The 17,440-nt window shown below is 38.9% G+C and overlaps 2 protein-coding genes and 2 long non-coding RNA genes across 8 annotated transcripts in view; 3 read left to right on the forward strand and 1 right to left on the reverse strand.

Annotated features, from left to right (window-relative positions):
* Window positions 1–17,440, forward strand: part of LOC119032215 — a 1,052,400-nt gene that overhangs the window by 672,990 nt on the left and 361,970 nt on the right. The window lies entirely within an intron of this gene.
* LOC119032217 lies at window positions 3,107–8,721 on the forward strand. Its single transcript, XR_005078802.1, has 6 exons — window positions 3,107–3,499; window positions 4,761–4,785; window positions 4,954–4,989; window positions 5,116–5,192; window positions 5,882–5,955; window positions 6,757–8,721. It is a non-coding gene; the product is annotated as an uncharacterized LOC119032217 (long non-coding RNA).
* Window positions 8,200–14,476, reverse strand: dclre1c (DNA cross-link repair 1C, PSO2 homolog (S. cerevisiae)). 2 transcript variants are annotated; one of them, XM_037121091.1, is made up of 16 exons: window positions 14,335–14,476; window positions 14,113–14,205; window positions 13,933–13,984; window positions 13,364–13,448; window positions 13,121–13,180; window positions 12,980–13,035; window positions 12,729–12,830; window positions 12,403–12,475; window positions 12,133–12,273; window positions 11,939–12,040; window positions 11,625–11,761; window positions 11,430–11,484; window positions 11,175–11,263; window positions 10,952–11,046; window positions 9,869–9,955; window positions 8,200–9,774 (listed from the first exon to the last, which is right to left on the reverse strand). In XM_037121091.1, exons 2-16 carry the CDS (start codon window positions 14,198–14,200, stop codon window positions 8,990–8,992), a joined length of 2,007 nt encoding a protein of 668 aa, XP_036976986.1. In that variant the 5' UTR covers window positions 14,201–14,205; window positions 14,335–14,476; the 3' UTR covers window positions 8,200–8,989. The 2 variants fall into 2 exon arrangements, with proteins under 2 accessions (XP_036976986.1, XP_036976985.1); XM_037121090.1 differs by lacking the exon at window positions 14,335–14,476 and having other exon boundaries at window positions 14,113–14,328.
* On the forward strand, window positions 14,565–16,261 carry meig1 (meiosis/spermiogenesis associated 1). The gene is made up of 3 exons (XM_037121147.1): window positions 14,565–14,704; window positions 15,327–15,483; window positions 16,078–16,261. Exons 2-3 carry the CDS (start codon window positions 15,337–15,339, stop codon window positions 16,204–16,206), a joined length of 276 nt encoding a protein of 91 aa, XP_036977042.1. The 5' UTR covers window positions 14,565–14,704; window positions 15,327–15,336; the 3' UTR covers window positions 16,207–16,261.

Genomic DNA, 17,440 nt, shown 5'->3' on the forward strand with positions numbered 1-17,440 from the left:
GGAGTATAGATAATGCCACTCCAATAAATGACGCTAATGAATGATATCTATCTATCTATCTATCTATCTATCTATCTATATATATATATATATATATATATATATATATATATATATATATATATATATATATATATATATATATATATATATATATGGTTCCAGTTACATGGGAGCCAATGAGGGCCAAGATCCCATGAAAGCAGTAAAATCAAACATCTGTGTGGGTCAAAACATCACCAACAACCATTATTATAAACACAAATTAAAGGATTAAAGGAAACATGTTTTCCAGAGAAACTACGGATTGTATCCTCTAGTAAATGACGGTGACAATCGTTGTGTTTCCATAAAACATTTTGAAGAACATCACATTAGACATTTAATTGGAACTGGCGTGTGGTGTTTCTCCATTTTGTCTCCCATTTTGTTTACATCTAGCCTCTGTTTACTTCCACATCCACATGTAACGTGGCCACGTAGCCGACACCGGATCCATCATCCTCGACAAAACTGCACTTTACGTCGCCTTATTCACCTTCAAAAGTTAACTTAAAATTCGCTTGACATTTTGTGGGAAAGTCATGGACATGAAGTCGTCATCAAGTAAAGTCTCTATAACAGCAAATATCACCAAAAGTAATATAAAAACCATTAAGACTTAAGGGTTATTTGATGACAAACCCTGCATGTGAAAGGTCCTTTGTCATGCTGACACACTTCCTAAACATCTGACTGACTTTTGCAGGACAGATTAAATGTTGTGCTGCTGCAGGATGTTATGTTTGCTTTTGGCAACTCTGGATATTGAACAATTATCCATAAATCTAATATTCCTGTGCTCTTCCTCTCTGTGTCAGACAGATAAAAACATAAATACATGACAACACTGCCTCTCTGTGTTGTTCATGAGGAACTACAGCTTATTCCTGACATCCTATTTTATAAGAATCTACTTTACAAGCTGAGCTCTGCTTCCTGTGTAATGTCTCTGACATCATATATTCACGCCTATTTCCATTTTTTCAGCCTCTGTAAGTGTCTCATTAGCTTGAAAGAAGGATATGTTGCACATTTTATCACAAGCTGCTTCAGGACAGACACATGTGCAAGAGAATAATAACTACAATAAAAATAAAGTATTAGAAACGTTTACTGTGTTTTCTGACTTGTGGATAACTTCTGCATCTGCTTTGTTTTAAAGCTCGCTAGACCGAAGTTGTGCCTCCACAGTTTACACAGAGATATTTAGTTTGGAGAGTTCATCAATATCCTGTTTCTCACTTGTCCCTCGGGGTTTCCGTTACAAACAGCGGAGGTAGGCTCTCGTTTCAAACTCCGTTCACAGGAGACTCGGCACGTTGAACAGAACTCTCAGCGTGAGGCAGAAGTCATTTTCACTTTCTGCAGGAAGCGTCGGGAACAAACAATTATATTGTGAAAGTCACTTTTTTTACCCCGTAACTGAGCTAAATTTAGAAATAGAGGGCACCTGATTGAGTGTGTGAAAGCGTGTGTGTGTGTGTGTGTGTGTGTGTGTGTGTGTGTGTGTGTGTGTGTGTGTGTGTGTGTGTGTGTGTGTGTGGGCATGACTCATTTCATGTTTCAGCACAAAGGGATCAGAGAGGAAGGACAGTGAAAAATAAGAAAGTACATCTGAGACATAATAGAGAGACGGAGCGTCGTCCTTCCTGCTCCGATGCTGAAACACACTGAAACTCTGTTATTATCGACCAATCACAGGCGACGATCTGCTGATTACAGGCTTCTTTAAATCCACTTAACGGATGCGACATTTCTGCATTAACATGTCTAAATAAAAGACTGGAGTGGCAACATTATCACACGTGTTTCCAACAACGTTCAGACCAGACAAACGCACAAAACAGAAATCTACATTGTTGGTCGTTTAACGATGTGTTGAAAGTTGTGAGAGGAACAATCACTTTACCGGAGGCGTGATTTATTTTTACCCAGAGCTCGATAATGATGTGTTTCCCGCTTCCTACAGCTCGTGATTGATGGATGTTGGCGTCAATCCCACCAACTATGATTGTTTTGATAAGGAAGAAGGAGTTCAGGGTGAAACGTGTTCGTAAATAGTGTTGATGCAAACATCTGCCAACATGTGGAGATTTACAGCATCTGTTCTGCTGTGTTTTATTGTGAAACCACTCAGAGCCGATCTGTGGATCAATAATATGATCATATGTCATTTTTTAATCTGTGAAGTTGCCTGGCGACACAACTGAAGCTGCTCTCTCTGAGATGTGTCCACTGGGATTCTCACTCTAATGAAAACTTTGACTGTGTCGTTGTTTTTGATTATTTCCTGTTTTATTTTGAAATTCCCTCCAGCTGTGTCACGTTTTGCTTTTCACTTCCTCCCTTTGTCCTTTTTCCTGCCTTTTTTGAGGTTCACCAGTGTTTCATTTGTTTTTTACTTCATTTGACTTTTTGTCTCATGCTTCACATTTCCTCTCATAATTTAAATTTTCATAATTCTCATAATTAAGAACTTTCATCTCAGATTTTTACTTTAGAACTCATAATTTTAACCTTTGATCCCAAAATTTCAGCATTTATTTGACATTTTATGTTTTTACTCTAACTTTTGACTTTTCATCTCATAATTATGTCTTTTTATCTCAATATTATGACTTTTTTGTCCGATATTTTTAGTGTTAATCTGACATTTTACCTTTTAAACTTTTACTTATTACTTTTTTTGTTTTGTTTTTTACTGGCGGATGTTAGCTTTTTGTTGAGCACTAATTAATTTCTTGTAATTCTTTCGTGTTACAGCCTCTCTGCTGTCTTTTGTAAAGTACGGCAACATTTTTACAGTCCAGCTTCAAGGATGCCATTTTGTAAACACCTGACACACGTAACTGAAAAAAAAAATCAAAAAAACAAAAAAAATTATAAATTATAAAATTTATAAAAACTGAAAACCCTCCAAAAACATTTCCTCAGCCCCTCTAACTCCTCCGTCATGTGAACTCAAGTGCTCTTCTGCTGGATTTAGGCGGAAAAGCACCAATTAAATCGATTCTGGACGACTTTGATCTGCTGAGCACGAGATACACGCATTAAAACACACACACACACACACACACACACACACACACACACACACACACACGCGCACTGTAATGAGGCTCTGCTCCCTCAACAGCAGGGGTGAACACACTTTGCTTCTCCTTCTTGCAGTTTCCTCCCTCCTCCTCCTCTCATTTCATTTCTTGGCGTCATTTTAATCCTTCCTCCTCGCTGAGAGGTGGTTAGAGGTGGTAGGAGGAGGGAAAAAAAGGAAATACAGCCAGAAAAGACGCTCTCATGCATCCTTATTTCAAACTCCACTTCTTCTTCTTCTTTCTCTCATTTGTTTTTGCTTCTTTTTTCCTCCTCTGAGGTTTTTATAGAGTCAGAAGTGAGATGGGATGTGGAAATTCCTCACCGGCCAATAACAACAGCAGCAGCAGCAGCAGCGCAGCAGGTGAGGAACACCGTGAGAGGATGTATGTGCGTGAAATAGTTGCTTACCTGAGACGTCTTCCGTGTAGACGACAACAGCAGAATATATAACAGGTTTAAAGTGTCTTCTCTCTCTTATTTGAATGACTTCCTGTCAAGTAAATGTGTTAAAGGCTCAGTCCGTCAGGTTTTTGAGCATATATATTGCAGGTAAACACATAAAGTGGATGATATATTAGAGGGTTGGCCGCCTAAATTAAAACAAAAAGGACTGTTTTAACTTTAAATATGACGGGTTGACGTGCACGGTTTCAGTTTTCCTCTCGTTCTCACTCTGCACCAGGATTATTTGTTGTTTGACAGGATGTTTCTTTTTGATCGTTCTCTGACTCACTGGACGTTGACTGCAGGTACAAACCTGTTGTCGGGCTCCTGTTTCACACGTGTGTTACTGTTTTCAACATCCCCGTCGCCATGGGAAACAACAACGTCTAACAGTAACCTACACACTGAATATTATCAGATAGACTGTGAGATGAACATTCAACATTTATTCATAAAACTCCATTTTCTATTATCATGATTTCAGTTTTTTGAATTTCAAAATCTTTTTTTTTTTATTCTAATATTTTTTTATTTTGAATCTCATATTTGGACCAAATATATCACAATTGCAATTATTTGATTATAATTTTGTCTTTTTTATCTCATGATTTAGATTTTGTATCTGATATTTAGACCTAAAAATTCATGATTTTGATTTTTTAAAATAATAATTCTTACTTTTACTCTCATAATTGTGACTTCATCTCATAAATGACATTCTATCTCATGATTTTGACTTTCTATCAAATAATTTCATCATTTAATCTCATATTTTTACGTAATATATAATAATTACGTTTTTTAAAAATAATTCTGACTTCTTGCTTTACAATTCTGACTTTTTAAGTCATAATTTTGACTTTTTATCTAATGATTTTAATCAACCGTGAATGTTTGATGTGATTTTCATCTTTGTTTTTCTTGAACTGGCAGAAGTGGGTTTCCATAGAAAAGAAACAAAAGTTTTATTATATTTTCATCAGATTCTGGCTGCCATAACAGCAAATGTCTCATGTTACTGATGTTTCTACAGGAACAAACAACAACAGAAGCCCAGCTAGACTCTGAAAGTGTTCCTGTTGTGTTTCTGTACTCAGAGGTAGATGACAGTGAAGAGAAAAGTTAATTTAACATTTGTCAACGATTCATTTCATTCCTCTGTGTGTTTGTGACCTCAGGACGTGCTGAGTCGTCATCCAAGGCGTGAGTTACGCTTAACACACACACACACACACACACACACACAGATTCTGATGTTGAACCGTGTCAGTGTTGTTTGACCTTTCTCTGAAGTTTTCTGTTGACGTAGAGCGACTGACTTCAATACACAGTTTTTAATGTGTGTGTGTGTGTGTGTGTGTGTGTGGACAGATCAGAGGAGTCTGTGCCAGAAGACGACAAATGGCAGTAAGTCATTCAGTTTACATTTCCACATAGATACAAACATATACACACACAGAAATGTGAATAAACGTGTGTGTGTGTGTGTGTGTGTCAGCTGAAATTAAATCCTTGGTGTGTGTGTGTTTATAGGAACTATGGAGGTGTGTATGTGGGATTTCCTGCAGACCTGAGTAACATTCCTCAAATACAGATAGGAGCCCTGAGAGGTAACACACACAAAGACACACAAACACACACAAAGACACACACACAAACACAACAACAACAACAACACTTACAAATCCTTCAATAAGACAAAATACTAACTGCTGTACTGCTTAATTAGAAGCTGCACATGTAGGTGATTTTAAGGAAGATGTTCTCCTCAAAAACACCAGACTCCATTTACAAAAACAGTAATTTAACCTCACAGATCAACACAACAGGAAAGTAGGAAAGAGTAAAACTAACGTCGTAGTCTTTCAGGATCTTGTTTTTCTTTTAAATCCATCTAACCAGTGAGCAGAGGGAACGTTTCCACGTGGCTCTGAGAGGCTTCTGTCAGATCGTTTCTTTAGACGATAAATGTGCTTGCGTTTAAATTTCCAGGGTTTTGTGTGAGGCAGCATGCTTACGTGACAGAATACCACTACATATACAATTTCTGATAGCACACGCACACACAAACACACACAAACACACACAAACACAGAGCCTCAATTTCCTGTTGAGTCACCCGGGTCATGATGAGAGCATGGGAGACAGAAAACACTGACGATCACTGAACGAGTCAGTGTTTTGTTTTTGTATCGTGTGTGTGTGTGAAATTAAATGCTGCACATGTATTTTCTATATGTGTAATACGTGCAGGTAATTTAATAATCAGCGTGTTAATTAATGACACTGTCCTCCACAGAGACTGATGGGAACTCGTTGTCCCTCAGGAGGCCGTTGTGGGGGAACGGACTGTAATTTTTAATGAAGAGCCAGGTCTGTGCTTGTTTCTGTGTGTGTGTGTGTGTGTGTGTGTGTGTGTGTGTGTGTGTGTGTGTGTGTGTGGACGACCTCCAGTTCCAGTTCATTAATGAGAGCTGTGGCGTCACGTCAGCATTTAAAAAATCAGAGCAGTGTCTCTAATTGTATGAAAGGTTGTTAGTAATCATCAAATCATCGTGATTTTATTAACGATTTTAATTACAATGACAGCGCTGGATTGTAACTAATTACATTTACTCACGTGCTGTATTTAGGTAGAATTTTGAGGTATTTTACTTGAGTATTTTCATTTTCTGCAACTTCTGGAGGCAATATTTATTTTACACTCACTGCATTTATTTGATAACTTTTAGTTACTTTCCAGATTACATGTTGCATCAGAGCCAAATCAGTGTAGTTTAAATTAACTGAATTAATTAATCAGATAAAAAAAAATGATGATGAGAAAAATGCTGAATATCAGATCTGATTATCGGTCAACTCAGTATATCAGTTACTTACTTTTGATACTTAAGTACATTTAATATCAGATACTTTAAGATTTTTACTCTTTTCAGTTGAAAAACACGTTAAAAATCAATTCCATCATTACAGCAACTGTAACTATAAGATGGATTTGTAATCAATAATCTACCTGACCACCTGTGTATGTTCCTTTGTGTCTATGACATCATGCAGTTATTCTCATCAGCTACTTGTCATACATACTTTAATATGCTTGAGTTTCAGTTTTAATCTAATGATCTAATCCCTGAAAATTAATCATAAACGAACGCTGTCTCTGTGAATTTACAGCTGACTCATATGACAGGAGGGACGATATTGAGCAAGAAGAAGAAGAAGAAGAAGAAGAAGAAGAAGAAGAAGAAGAAGAGGAAGAAGAAGAAGAAGAAGAAGAAGAAGAAGAAGAAGAAGAAGAAGAAGAAGAAGAAGAAGAAGAAGAAGAAGAAGAAGAAGAAGAAGAAGAAGAAGAAGAAGAGGTGTCGACCAACTGGTTTCAGACTTTAATGCTGTAATGGCAGCAGATGTGGACCCTGACTCGGCCCTGTGAATAAGGGATGAAGGAGTTTCTATGAGGGCGAGAAGAAGCTGGAGGTTTTAATGAAAGCCACGGATGAATCCACTGGGAACACTTCAGTCGGCTCTTAATAAGGAGCCAGCAGCAGGTGCTACAGTGAGCGTCTGTCAGCTGATCGGCACAAAATGGCAGTTCGCGAGGGTGAAGCTGTGCTGACGCTCTCCTTGCTGAGGTGTGAAACAGGTGACTTCGTTTGGCTTGTGTGTAATTACAAAAAAACAACAACCCTGCAGACTCGTGGTCCTCCAGGACACAAACAGTAAGTGGCTCCTGCTGCGAGGTGAAGGAGTCGTCTCCTCCTCCGGGGCAAAGAAAAGACAGTCGTGATGGAGAGTCTGCTGTCATGTACACGTGATGCCACAGCTTCTTGTCATGCACATGCTTAAAGGCTAAAGTCTCCAAAAAACATGAGGACAGTGTCACGATACTGACATCCACACCACATCTCAACGTCATTTCATCATCTTTTTTATAATCCTGCCTTCTCATGACAATCCTCACCTGCTGCTCGACACACGACATGTTTCATTTAAGTTATTGTGAGAAAAACACTGGATGCAAAAATTCACTTTTCATGAGGCAGTACAGGACGTTTCTGCTCAAATAATGACACTAGATTCCTCCGGCTTCACAGTGACGTGTTTACGCTCATTTGCCTTTAAAAGTGATTCAGGGTGGAGGAGAATCACGGATAAAGATTTACATAAAATGTGGAAATCAGAAGTTAGGAGTGTTTGATGACTTCTGAGAGAACAAAATCTTAATGTTGATGCAGGATTGTGTACATGTGTCGTTTGTCTTTCACTGAGAAGAAGGTCACATCAACAAAAAACAGTAAGTCAAAAGGTTTTATTGTCGTTAAATGATCTGCTTATTGTCTATACGTGGCGATTCAACACTTTTCTCACTCAGGTGGATTTATAGTGCCTGTACATGTTTGTTTGTTTTTAAAATTTCTGTATTGTCAAAGACTGCTTGAGGAAAGTAAAATATTTTCCCTCCCAAGTGCTGTTTTTATGTTTCACCAGTTTTCACACATCAACAGATGCTTCTGTGTCATTTTGGGCTATTTTTAAAAAACAAATACGTAACACAGAACTGCAGGATTAAATAAGGTTTCTGATCATTTGGGTATCAGAAAGAACAGACGGAGATTCAGGTCATAGGTGAGGAATTCATTTATAGTTTTTCAGAATTAAATCAAACAAAAGCTAAAGATGTTGAGAGCCTGACTGATAAATCGGCCAGCTAATGTTAGCAAATCAGATATACATTTAATACAAACTGATCATCAGACACCATAATATTGGTATTGATTCCTCTATTTGCATCAAACATCTGGAATACGTCAGGCTTTAAGAATACATAGCAAAGCAAGTGTTACAGGTGAATATCTTCCAGTTTACTCATTCGTCATAAAGTCGAATATTTGAGGTTTTCATGAGTATAAAGTCAAACTAATCAGAAGAAACCACAAACTGTCAACAAAAAGGAAATGTCAACAGTGAAGGTCACAGGTGTACTGATAGATGTAGGCCACAGGTGAGCTTAAAGTGCATTGGAATGAGTGTGTGTGTGTGTGTGTGTGCTGCTGTGCACACTGAGGTTTGTGTGGTTTGGAGGTTCGACTGAAGCTGAAGAGGAACGTTGTCACTTTGAAGGCATTTGAGGTTTTCATCATATAGAAGCTCATTCTGTGTTCATCGCACATATAAACCAGCAATCGTGGCAAAACACAGTATGTGAAGTAACAGGATTTAAGTTTAAGTTCATATAACAGAAATTATCAACAAAAATATTTCATTTCATTTATGGCTCACTAGGCTGGAAAATGTCCCAACAGTCCCTAAAATCACCTGGTTTTTGTTGGCGATTCAAACGTACAGTGTCAACTTTTTATTCTGCCGACTGAGCTTCATTTGCACTGCGGGAGCATTAACTCCTTTGATTTCACTGTAGACACTTTCTGATGACCACGTCCTCTCCTGCCGCCAGCTTCCTGTACAACTGCGACAGTTCATCCTCCCGTGGTCTTTTTGAATCTGGTGTGCAGGGAATATCAAAGTCTGACGACACCCGGGACTCCTGAGAGAGCTCCTCCTGCTCTGATTGGACATTTTGGTCCTTGCTCTCCTTCTCCTGAGACACATTATTGGTCCTCGAGTCTCCTTGTTCACGCCCCGCCTGCTCTGGTTGGAGAATCAAAGTGTCGGGTAAATACGAGTCCAGGTTCTGGGAGGAATGGTTCGACAGAGAGGCGGACAGGGTCAGACTGAAGTTCTCATCGTTGTTGGGGGTTTCTTCCTCCTCGCTGAACAGTTCTGGGGTCTGCGAATCGGTCATTCTGGAGGGGGAGGTGCTCGGAGCAGAACAGCAGGATTGTGATTGGCTGTTGACGCTGTTGATGCTGTTCTGGCTGTCAGGCAGCGTCTCCGTGGTGAAAAAATCCTCCCACTTTGGTGGATTAGAGGAACCTTCTACCTCAACCTCCATTTTCTCGGCGCCTTTACTCCTCTCACTTCCCTTCACTGCATCGTTCACCTCCTCCTCCTTCAGCTTTGCATCCCCCTCTCCCTCACTCTCTTTCACCTCTTCCTCCTCATCCTCCTCTTCATCATTAGACTCAGTGCAGTCCACAAAGTTTCCTACAGCAGGCTGCGAGTCTGTGACCGTCACAGATAAAGACTCATCCACGGACACAGGAGGCGCTGTTTTCTGATCATTCTCAGCATTCACTGAGATCAATGCATCGAAAAATGAATTATGATTTTACTAAATAACAATGCCAAGAAAATAATAAAGAAAAACGAAGCTAAAACATTTATTCACCTCTTTCTATTTCTTGGTTCGGTCCAAACTTCTTTCTCTTTGGTGCCAAGTCCTGTCTGTCAAACAGCCCGTCATCGCTGTCCGAGTCTGAGCAGAGAAGAAGAGACGGTCAGTACTTCATTTGGAAAGTGATAAAGTTTGATTATTTACAAAACTGACATTGATTACTGATGATTAATACATTCTCGGTCTTGTTCATATTATATTAAAAGTCAACCCAGCTTGTTAGAAAGTGCAGAAAAGGGAGCGCAGTTCTTTGTGCCTTGTTTACAAATCTCATATGTTCTCATATTAAAAAGATATTTAGAAAATAAAACAAATACTTTTTGTAACATTTGTAATTACTAGTTGATTTTCACAGACTTGTGAACTTTTGGATCATTAGGTTTTACTGTATGAAAACATTTAATACCAGTTACACTCAGCACACACACACACACACAACAACATGCTGAAAAACATCTCAAAGATCAACTTTCAAAACATTCTCACTTTGGAAATCAGAAACAGACGTATGGATAATGAGGTTATCCACGGGATGGCAGGCAAAGTTAGTTTAAGTTAGTTAACTCTGAATAAAGAGCCTGAGAGAAAGAAACACCAGAACGGACCAAAGCTCCAAACCTTCTGCAGCTACGTTAACTGACGTGCAGTAGCTTAATAAACAAACGACGGTCAGACACGTCGGCTGTTAACCTACTGTAGAAAACAAGGTTTTCCATCACCGGGGTCAGGAGCAGGGAAGCAGTAGAAGACTCTTCAGCTCTGTTTGGAGATCAGGGAGCATCTCTAACCTCGCCATGCTTACATGAGGGGGCAGTGGACTAATTTGGTTTTACACAAATAAGCTAGCTTAATCACATTATCTTCTAAAAGTATGACTTCATGATACCTGCTGTTGAACTGCTGGCTGAATGTGTTGAAGCCAACATTTCAACTGATTTATAAACTTTATTCATTCTTCCTTTTTCAGTAAAGACCCAATTTCTGTCAGTAGAACAGATTATATAACGCACACCGTTTATATGTCATACTCCACATGGTGACACCTGCTGTGATAATGTGCGAGTGTGTTCGTCTCACCATATGTAGGTCGCTCCACTGTGGTGCGTTTAAGGACTCCCAGAGGTTTGTATACAAACGTCTGATCAGATGGTTTCCTGCACATCTGCTTCAACCTGTTCAAACACACAGTGTCCAAAAGAACAAACTGACTATAGAAAAGTAGATGCAAAATTCAAAATCTGTTGCTAAAAAGTGTAGTTTTGCAGGTTAAATTGATCAAAATAAATAAAACTTGACTCACATCTGCGTAACCTCAGTCAGTGTCCGACCAATAGGGATAACACTGGGGTAGATGTTGACTGGCCGGAGGTACGAGAGAAAGTCTTGAAGCTGAAATTATAGAGCAACACAGTGTTACGTATAAAAATAAGGAGAAAAATAAGCTGAATTTATTCTAAATAAACCTCCTATTAGACTTGTGTTAATAACAAGCCAATATACTGTGGATGTCTAACAACATGACTTGTTTAATAATTTAAATAAACATTTTAAGTACCTCTGAGTAGGAGGAGTGGAAACTGAAGCAGGCTCTGAAGGAACTGGCTCCTGTTCTGGAAAAAAAACACAAATCCACGTTCAAACCTCACAAACCAAACTTAATGTGATTTACAATGATTTATCATTTTAGTGTAGGCAACATAACTGTAATCAGACCATGACGACAGTCAAACACTGAGACTTCTGCTCTTACTTTATGATCACGTTGGTTTTCCTCGTTCTCTCTCCGAACCACATGGTAGATGGTTTGATGCTGATGATACGAAGAGGTGTCCCGTCAGAGGCCATACAGCCACACGGTAGCCTGCTGCCTTGGAAAAACTCCTCCTCCTGTACACAAAAACACACACATCAGAGATCAGTGAATGAACCTACAAAGGATGATCACACTTGAGTCCAAAGCTATGAAGCAGAAGAGGCCCAACTGACATTATGTGTATGTTGAAACTGATGATGGATTTAGTCATTGACATACTTGTAAAAGACATGAGAGACATAAAGTTTGACCTTGGGGTGTCGACAGGCGTGGATCTGTGTCCTGCGGTCGGTCGTCACGTAGCTCAGGATCTCTGGCATCTTCCTGAACATAGACAGACTCCTCACGTGGATCTAAGAGCAGAATCAAACAACAAATTAAGTAAATGTTTAATTGAGCTTTGGCAGGTGCTGCATGAAAAGACAGAAATGTGTGTTTGTGTTACCTGTGTGTTGAACTCCTCTCCCAGGTTAGTGAACAGGTATTCATATCCATACGCAGCTTTACAGTTGAGCCACACAACATGATATGGACTCTGACTGATCCAGTTTCCAATGAGCTCCAAGATACCACTCAGACAGACCTCCTGTACACACACAGAGAAAAAAAATACGTAAGATATGATTTTCTATCCAAAAATATTTATTTCTGTTACCACTAAAGGCTCAAATATTGCTGCAGTTCCACTAAATCCCATCGTCATTCCAAAACGTACCCGAGTAGGAATTTGGTAGAACCGTGGATCATAGAAAGTCGAGTCCAGATAAATGCTCTGAATATCCTTCACTCTGAAAACGGGAAAAAATATGAGTATCACAAACTGATGAAGGGAACAAATGGGACAGAGCACATCACCACATGAAAGAACTGATTCATGGATTTCCCCTTTGTTTTGTGTAAACTTTAAATTTGATCTTTTTCTCGGTGAAATTGTGACACAAATATATGTAAAAATTCCTCCAAATTCACTGTCTGGTTCTCCAGAACCTTTGAGAAGCTTGTTTGAGACAGAAAACAGTGAAGATGTACGTCAGGACCAACCTGCTTCCAGAGTGCAGATGTTCAATTCTCGAGGCGTCTCCACCGGCCAACCTGAAGTCTCCTGTGTACAGCACGTTTCCCTGAGAACCTTCAAACAGGAACCTACACAAGGAATTTAAAGCTTCATGTTAAAAACTCTCAATTACATTTCTAATGATACGGTCTTCTGTGATTCTAATGGCATGTTAAATGTATGTATACTTGTGCAACATATGGAGCTGCTGTGATGCTATAAAAATAGTTTGACTTGCATGACAGAGCCAGGACAATGGCCTGCAGGAAGCAACGTGACCACAAGATCTTCTTTCTGTCAAACAAATCCCAGAGAACATGAAGGATACTTAACATTGCGCAAGTGACATCTGAATGGACAGGAAATCTTCAGTTTTTACCTCTCCAGATGTTTCATCAACCAGAGAAATCTGTGTTGGACTCTCCAGCTCTAATGGAACCTAAAACAAATCATTAATCAGGAGGGAAAGAAATCTGAATACTATCAGTTTTTTCAGGGAAAATGAAAATTGTGATGCAAAACTGATAATTCCCACCAATCGTCAAACATATCGCAGTCTTTCAAAATATTCGCAATGCAGCCATAATACACAATGAAATTAACAATAACAAATGGGACTTACAATGTATTCCTCCCAGAAAGAGTACCTAGGATTGCTCAGAAGAAGTTCTTTTGTCACAAAGGAGCAGTAGAGCCTGACTGTACGACTGAAGCAGAAAGAGAACATAGAATTAGACCAACAGAGACACTCACACAGAGATGAAGTTATGTTATGTATAAGTTATATATGAATATTACTGCCTTTACATCTTGACCTACGGAGCCTCTTCAAACATAAAGTCATCTGTTGGGCTTTTTGCTAAGGATTTTAACAATACAATACACTGTTTGACAAGTAATACATCTATTTTAATGTACAGATAAAGATACATGATTATATACCAGTGGGATAGAAAGGCACTGCAACATACAGACTTTACATTAAAATGGATTATCTTTGGGATTTGAATGAATAAAACAGGTCAACACTCTTATTTCTGCTTTGCCTCTTGAATGACTTGTGTTATTTTCTAGCACAAACACTGACTTCCTCCTTCAGTATCGGTGAGGTTACACACATCAGCAGTCTGTGTCATGAAGTTAAATTCCTGTTCCCTCTTAATATTAATGCTCAAAAACACAAACTGTCACCTGAACTGCAGTTTTCTCTTCAGTATTGGTCCTTTCAGTCCTTTCATGTGATCTGTTGAAAGCAATGACAGACGTAAACGTGCATGAATCTGTGATTACAAGGCTGTTTAAGTGGTAACTGTAAGTAATTCAACTTAATATGGTGTGAGGCTGGAGATGCTAGCTAACAACCAGGCTCACCTTTGTGGCAGTGGGAGAGGAAATATGCCCGGGCATGTAGGTTCTCCCTGTCGAACCGGTCCAGAGAAATTGTAGGATATTCCTTCATTCGACCTGCAAATGAACTCATCTTTACATGGAAGCTTTTGAAGCTATCGTCTAAAGTTTAATTAAACGTCGTTTCCACTGAAAAGACCATGTTTTGTTAGTATCACTGCCGGTGTTTGTTTTTGTCCCGCCCACCAATTTCAGTTGGTCTTCTTCTTCGCTTCTTTTTACGGTCGTTCCGGTGCGTTCAGTAGGTGTTAGCGCTACCCAGCGTCTGTTTGAACTTCTGCGTTATTCTCGTTATTAAGCCCCTTTTCTTAAACTCGTTTTGTTTTAGACTTATGCGTGAAAAACAATAAATCATAGCTTCGCTATTGTTTCCCCGCTTCCTCCGAGCCATTTGTCCTGTCATGTCCTTTGGCGCCATCTCGTGGATGCTGAGTTGATGATCATTCCCAACACAGAAGAAGAAAGTTCACCGTAACCAGGCAACCAACGACAAGCTGCCATCGCTCGTTTATCAACGACTGGAAATATATCAGGATAAGTTTTAAAACTAGCTAACGTAAGTAAAATATGTCATGTATTTTTCACAAGTTAATGGGGGATAAGCGCACATGAGCCTGTGAGCTGTGTAAAATGTTTTCTTATTTCTAGTCCACAAAAACGAATCTTAATTCGCCAATGTTGTATTTTAAAGTTTCAATTCTTAAATGTGAATATGGTAACACAAAGAGTTTTCTTACTTTTATTTTCTACAACTGTCAGTATAACTTCTTGAGTTCGGCATACATTACAATACACCAAGCGGTGCTTATTTTGTGAAATGCCACTTTTTATGACAGGGAAGCCTGTGACTCTTCCGAAAATACACACATTCTATCCAATCAACACTGTCAATTTATTTTTAAGAATGTGCTGTTTGATGAATGAATTGTATGCCAGAAGAAAATCAGGAATGGAGTTAAAATATTAATCTTTCCTAGTGAAGTCAATGTCATTTTAGAGCTCTGTTTGTAAAATGATAATTGACCTGGATTCTTGAATCTCCTTCTAAAGAACACAAACCATTACTGCTTCTTTTGAACCTCATTATATTGTATTTTGAATCATTTTAAGGCATTTTCATGTTATCTTGTCTGTTGTCTGAAGCCTGTTAATCTGTGCATTTCTGTGACATATTTCAGCACATCCACCATGCCCTCTACTACTGATAACAACTCCAAGCCTAAGTCCATGAAAAGAGCCAAAGAATGGACGGCAGAAGTGGAAAACCTGTTTAGATTCCAGCAGGCGGGCTACAGAGACGAATTGGAGTACTTACAATTTAAACACGGAGTCATGGTAAATATTCTGATCTGAATGTGTAACTAGTTGTGTCACTGATTCAGAGAAATTATCAAGGGAATGCTTATTTCTAAGTGGTACATAAAAGGCCTTCCATCAGTATGGGAGATTATTTTACTGAGTTGTATACTGACATCATCCTAAATGTTTCTACCGTTTCGAAAAGCATAGAAATCTGTAATTTAAGTCAGAGTAGGTCAAAGAGTAAGGAAGCAGGTCAGCGACTGTAACTGAATATAAAGGAAATAAATAATTGATATATTGCGTTACCTGTGATCCCCTCTGCAGGAGTTCTGTCAGGTAGATTTTCACAGGCAGTGTTGGTTATTTAACAATGACGATAACATCAAACTAGTCTTTTATTTTCAATGTTTTGACTGAGAGACAGAGAAGACAGTCTCAGCTGTTATAGTGGAATTAGTAGCTTTGATCTTACTGTAAACAGTCATAGCAGAATAGGATCCCACAGTGAACTTCACATGTTGTTCTTTAAACAGTACATACTAATACATACTGTACTGGTAGACAGTTAGTACAACAAAATGACTATCTTATGATAAAGTATAAATATCGTCCCTGTCTCTTTTCCAGATTGAGAAATGGCCAGAGACCGGGTTTGTGAAGAAGCTCCAGCGTCGAGACAACACATTTTATCACTTCAGCAGGAGAAGAGAATGCCAGGATTGTGATCTCCACAAAGTCGTTGTGTATGGATATTAAAATGTTCTGATCTACCCCTTTGTATTTAATAAAGGATTTGTTTTGTCTGCATGCAGCTGATGTGTGATGGTTTCTTTTTGATCAGTCATCTCATCTCAGGGTTAAACTGTGTGTAATGTTCTGGCATCACTAAACAAGTTTTAGTGAGATAACCTTTTGTGAACTTCAGGGTATGATGAGGAGGGACTTCATGGCTGCTAACTCTAACATTCACCAGCTGTTTAAAACTGTGACTGGAGTTTTCTGCTTCTGGGATTAAGCGTTGGCCCCGTCACATTCTCCTCATGTGATGGTAGCATGAAGGGGGAGATTACGTATTTAGCCCACTGGCTCTCAGATCTGAGGTTTTTCCGCAGATCAAGGACATGTCACTTTATTTAGCTGGCTGAGGAATGAGATATATATGATTTATTAACTTGCAACTAGAAATAAAGTTGACCACATGGTGCTTCAGGAGAGGTTGACAAGCAGATGTGACTGAACCGCTGCTGCAGCACAGACAGGCCTGGGACAGAAGGGCAGGTGAGTAATATATTACTCTACATTAACGGCAACATAATGTAATGATTATAACCAGTCCCTTTCTCTTTCAGTGTAAGTCAGGTTATTTTTTTTCATTCTTATAAAACTTGGTTCCATAATATAATGTGGTTTATGGTCTGAGGGATCTTTTACACCAAACTCCATTAATTATTGTGATGATTTAAGGTACTTCTGTGCGACAGAACACAATCACTAGAACCAACTCCAGTTTGGTCTTTTCTCTTTTAATGTATGTCATCATGCCAAATTTAAATTCCTAGAAAACAGCTGGTTCTAACCTTAAACACTCATGAAACTGTGCGATCCTCAAACCAAACTTCGTTCAGAAAAGGGACGGTTTAAGGTACTCTTTTGCGTTAACTCAAATTTGATCTTTTTGTTTTTGTTTTTTAAATACTAGAAAACAGCTTTTGGTAACCTTAAACACCCATGAAACGGTGAGATCCTCAAACCAAACTCCATTCATTCAGAAGTTCTTTCGCCAAACCTCATTCAAAATATTGGCGATTTAAAGTAATCTTGAGAATCTTCCTTACTGCGCTTGTCAGAGAGGACGGCTGGTTACGATGACTAGTTTTGGCTTACACGAACCACCAAACTTCCTTATTAAGATATACTGACACTTTAAATGACTTTGTAAGCCATTTCGGTTGAATTGTAAAAAAATAATACAAACAACCTAACTGGCGCC

The sequence above is a fragment of the Acanthopagrus latus genome, chromosome 14 (assembly GCF_904848185.1).
Source record: "Acanthopagrus latus isolate v.2019 chromosome 14, fAcaLat1.1, whole genome shotgun sequence".
In the NCBI taxonomy this organism is placed as follows: Eukaryota; Metazoa; Chordata; class Actinopteri; order Spariformes; family Sparidae; genus Acanthopagrus; species Acanthopagrus latus.

Bases quoted from the DNA above. Each gene is read 5' to 3' on its own strand.
- dclre1c (XM_037121090.1), bottom strand. From the start codon at position 14,221: ATGAGTTCATTTGCAGGTCGAATGAAGGAATATCCTACAATTTCTCTG. The intron at 13,036-13,120 runs GTAAAAACTGAA...TTTGTTTGACAG, and splicing joins TTGATGAAACATCTGGAGAG to AAAGAAGATCTTGTGGTCAC. The intron at 12,041-12,132 runs GTAACACAAACA...TTCTGCTCTTAG, and splicing joins GAGAGGAGTTCAACACACAG to ATCCACGTGAGGAGTCTGTC.
- meig1 (XM_037121147.1), top strand. From the start codon at position 15,337: ATGCCCTCTACTACTGATAACAACTCCAAGCCTAAGTCCATGAAAAGA. The intron at 15,484-16,077 runs GTAAATATTCTG...TCTCTTTTCCAG, and splicing joins AATTTAAACACGGAGTCATG to ATTGAGAAATGGCCAGAGAC.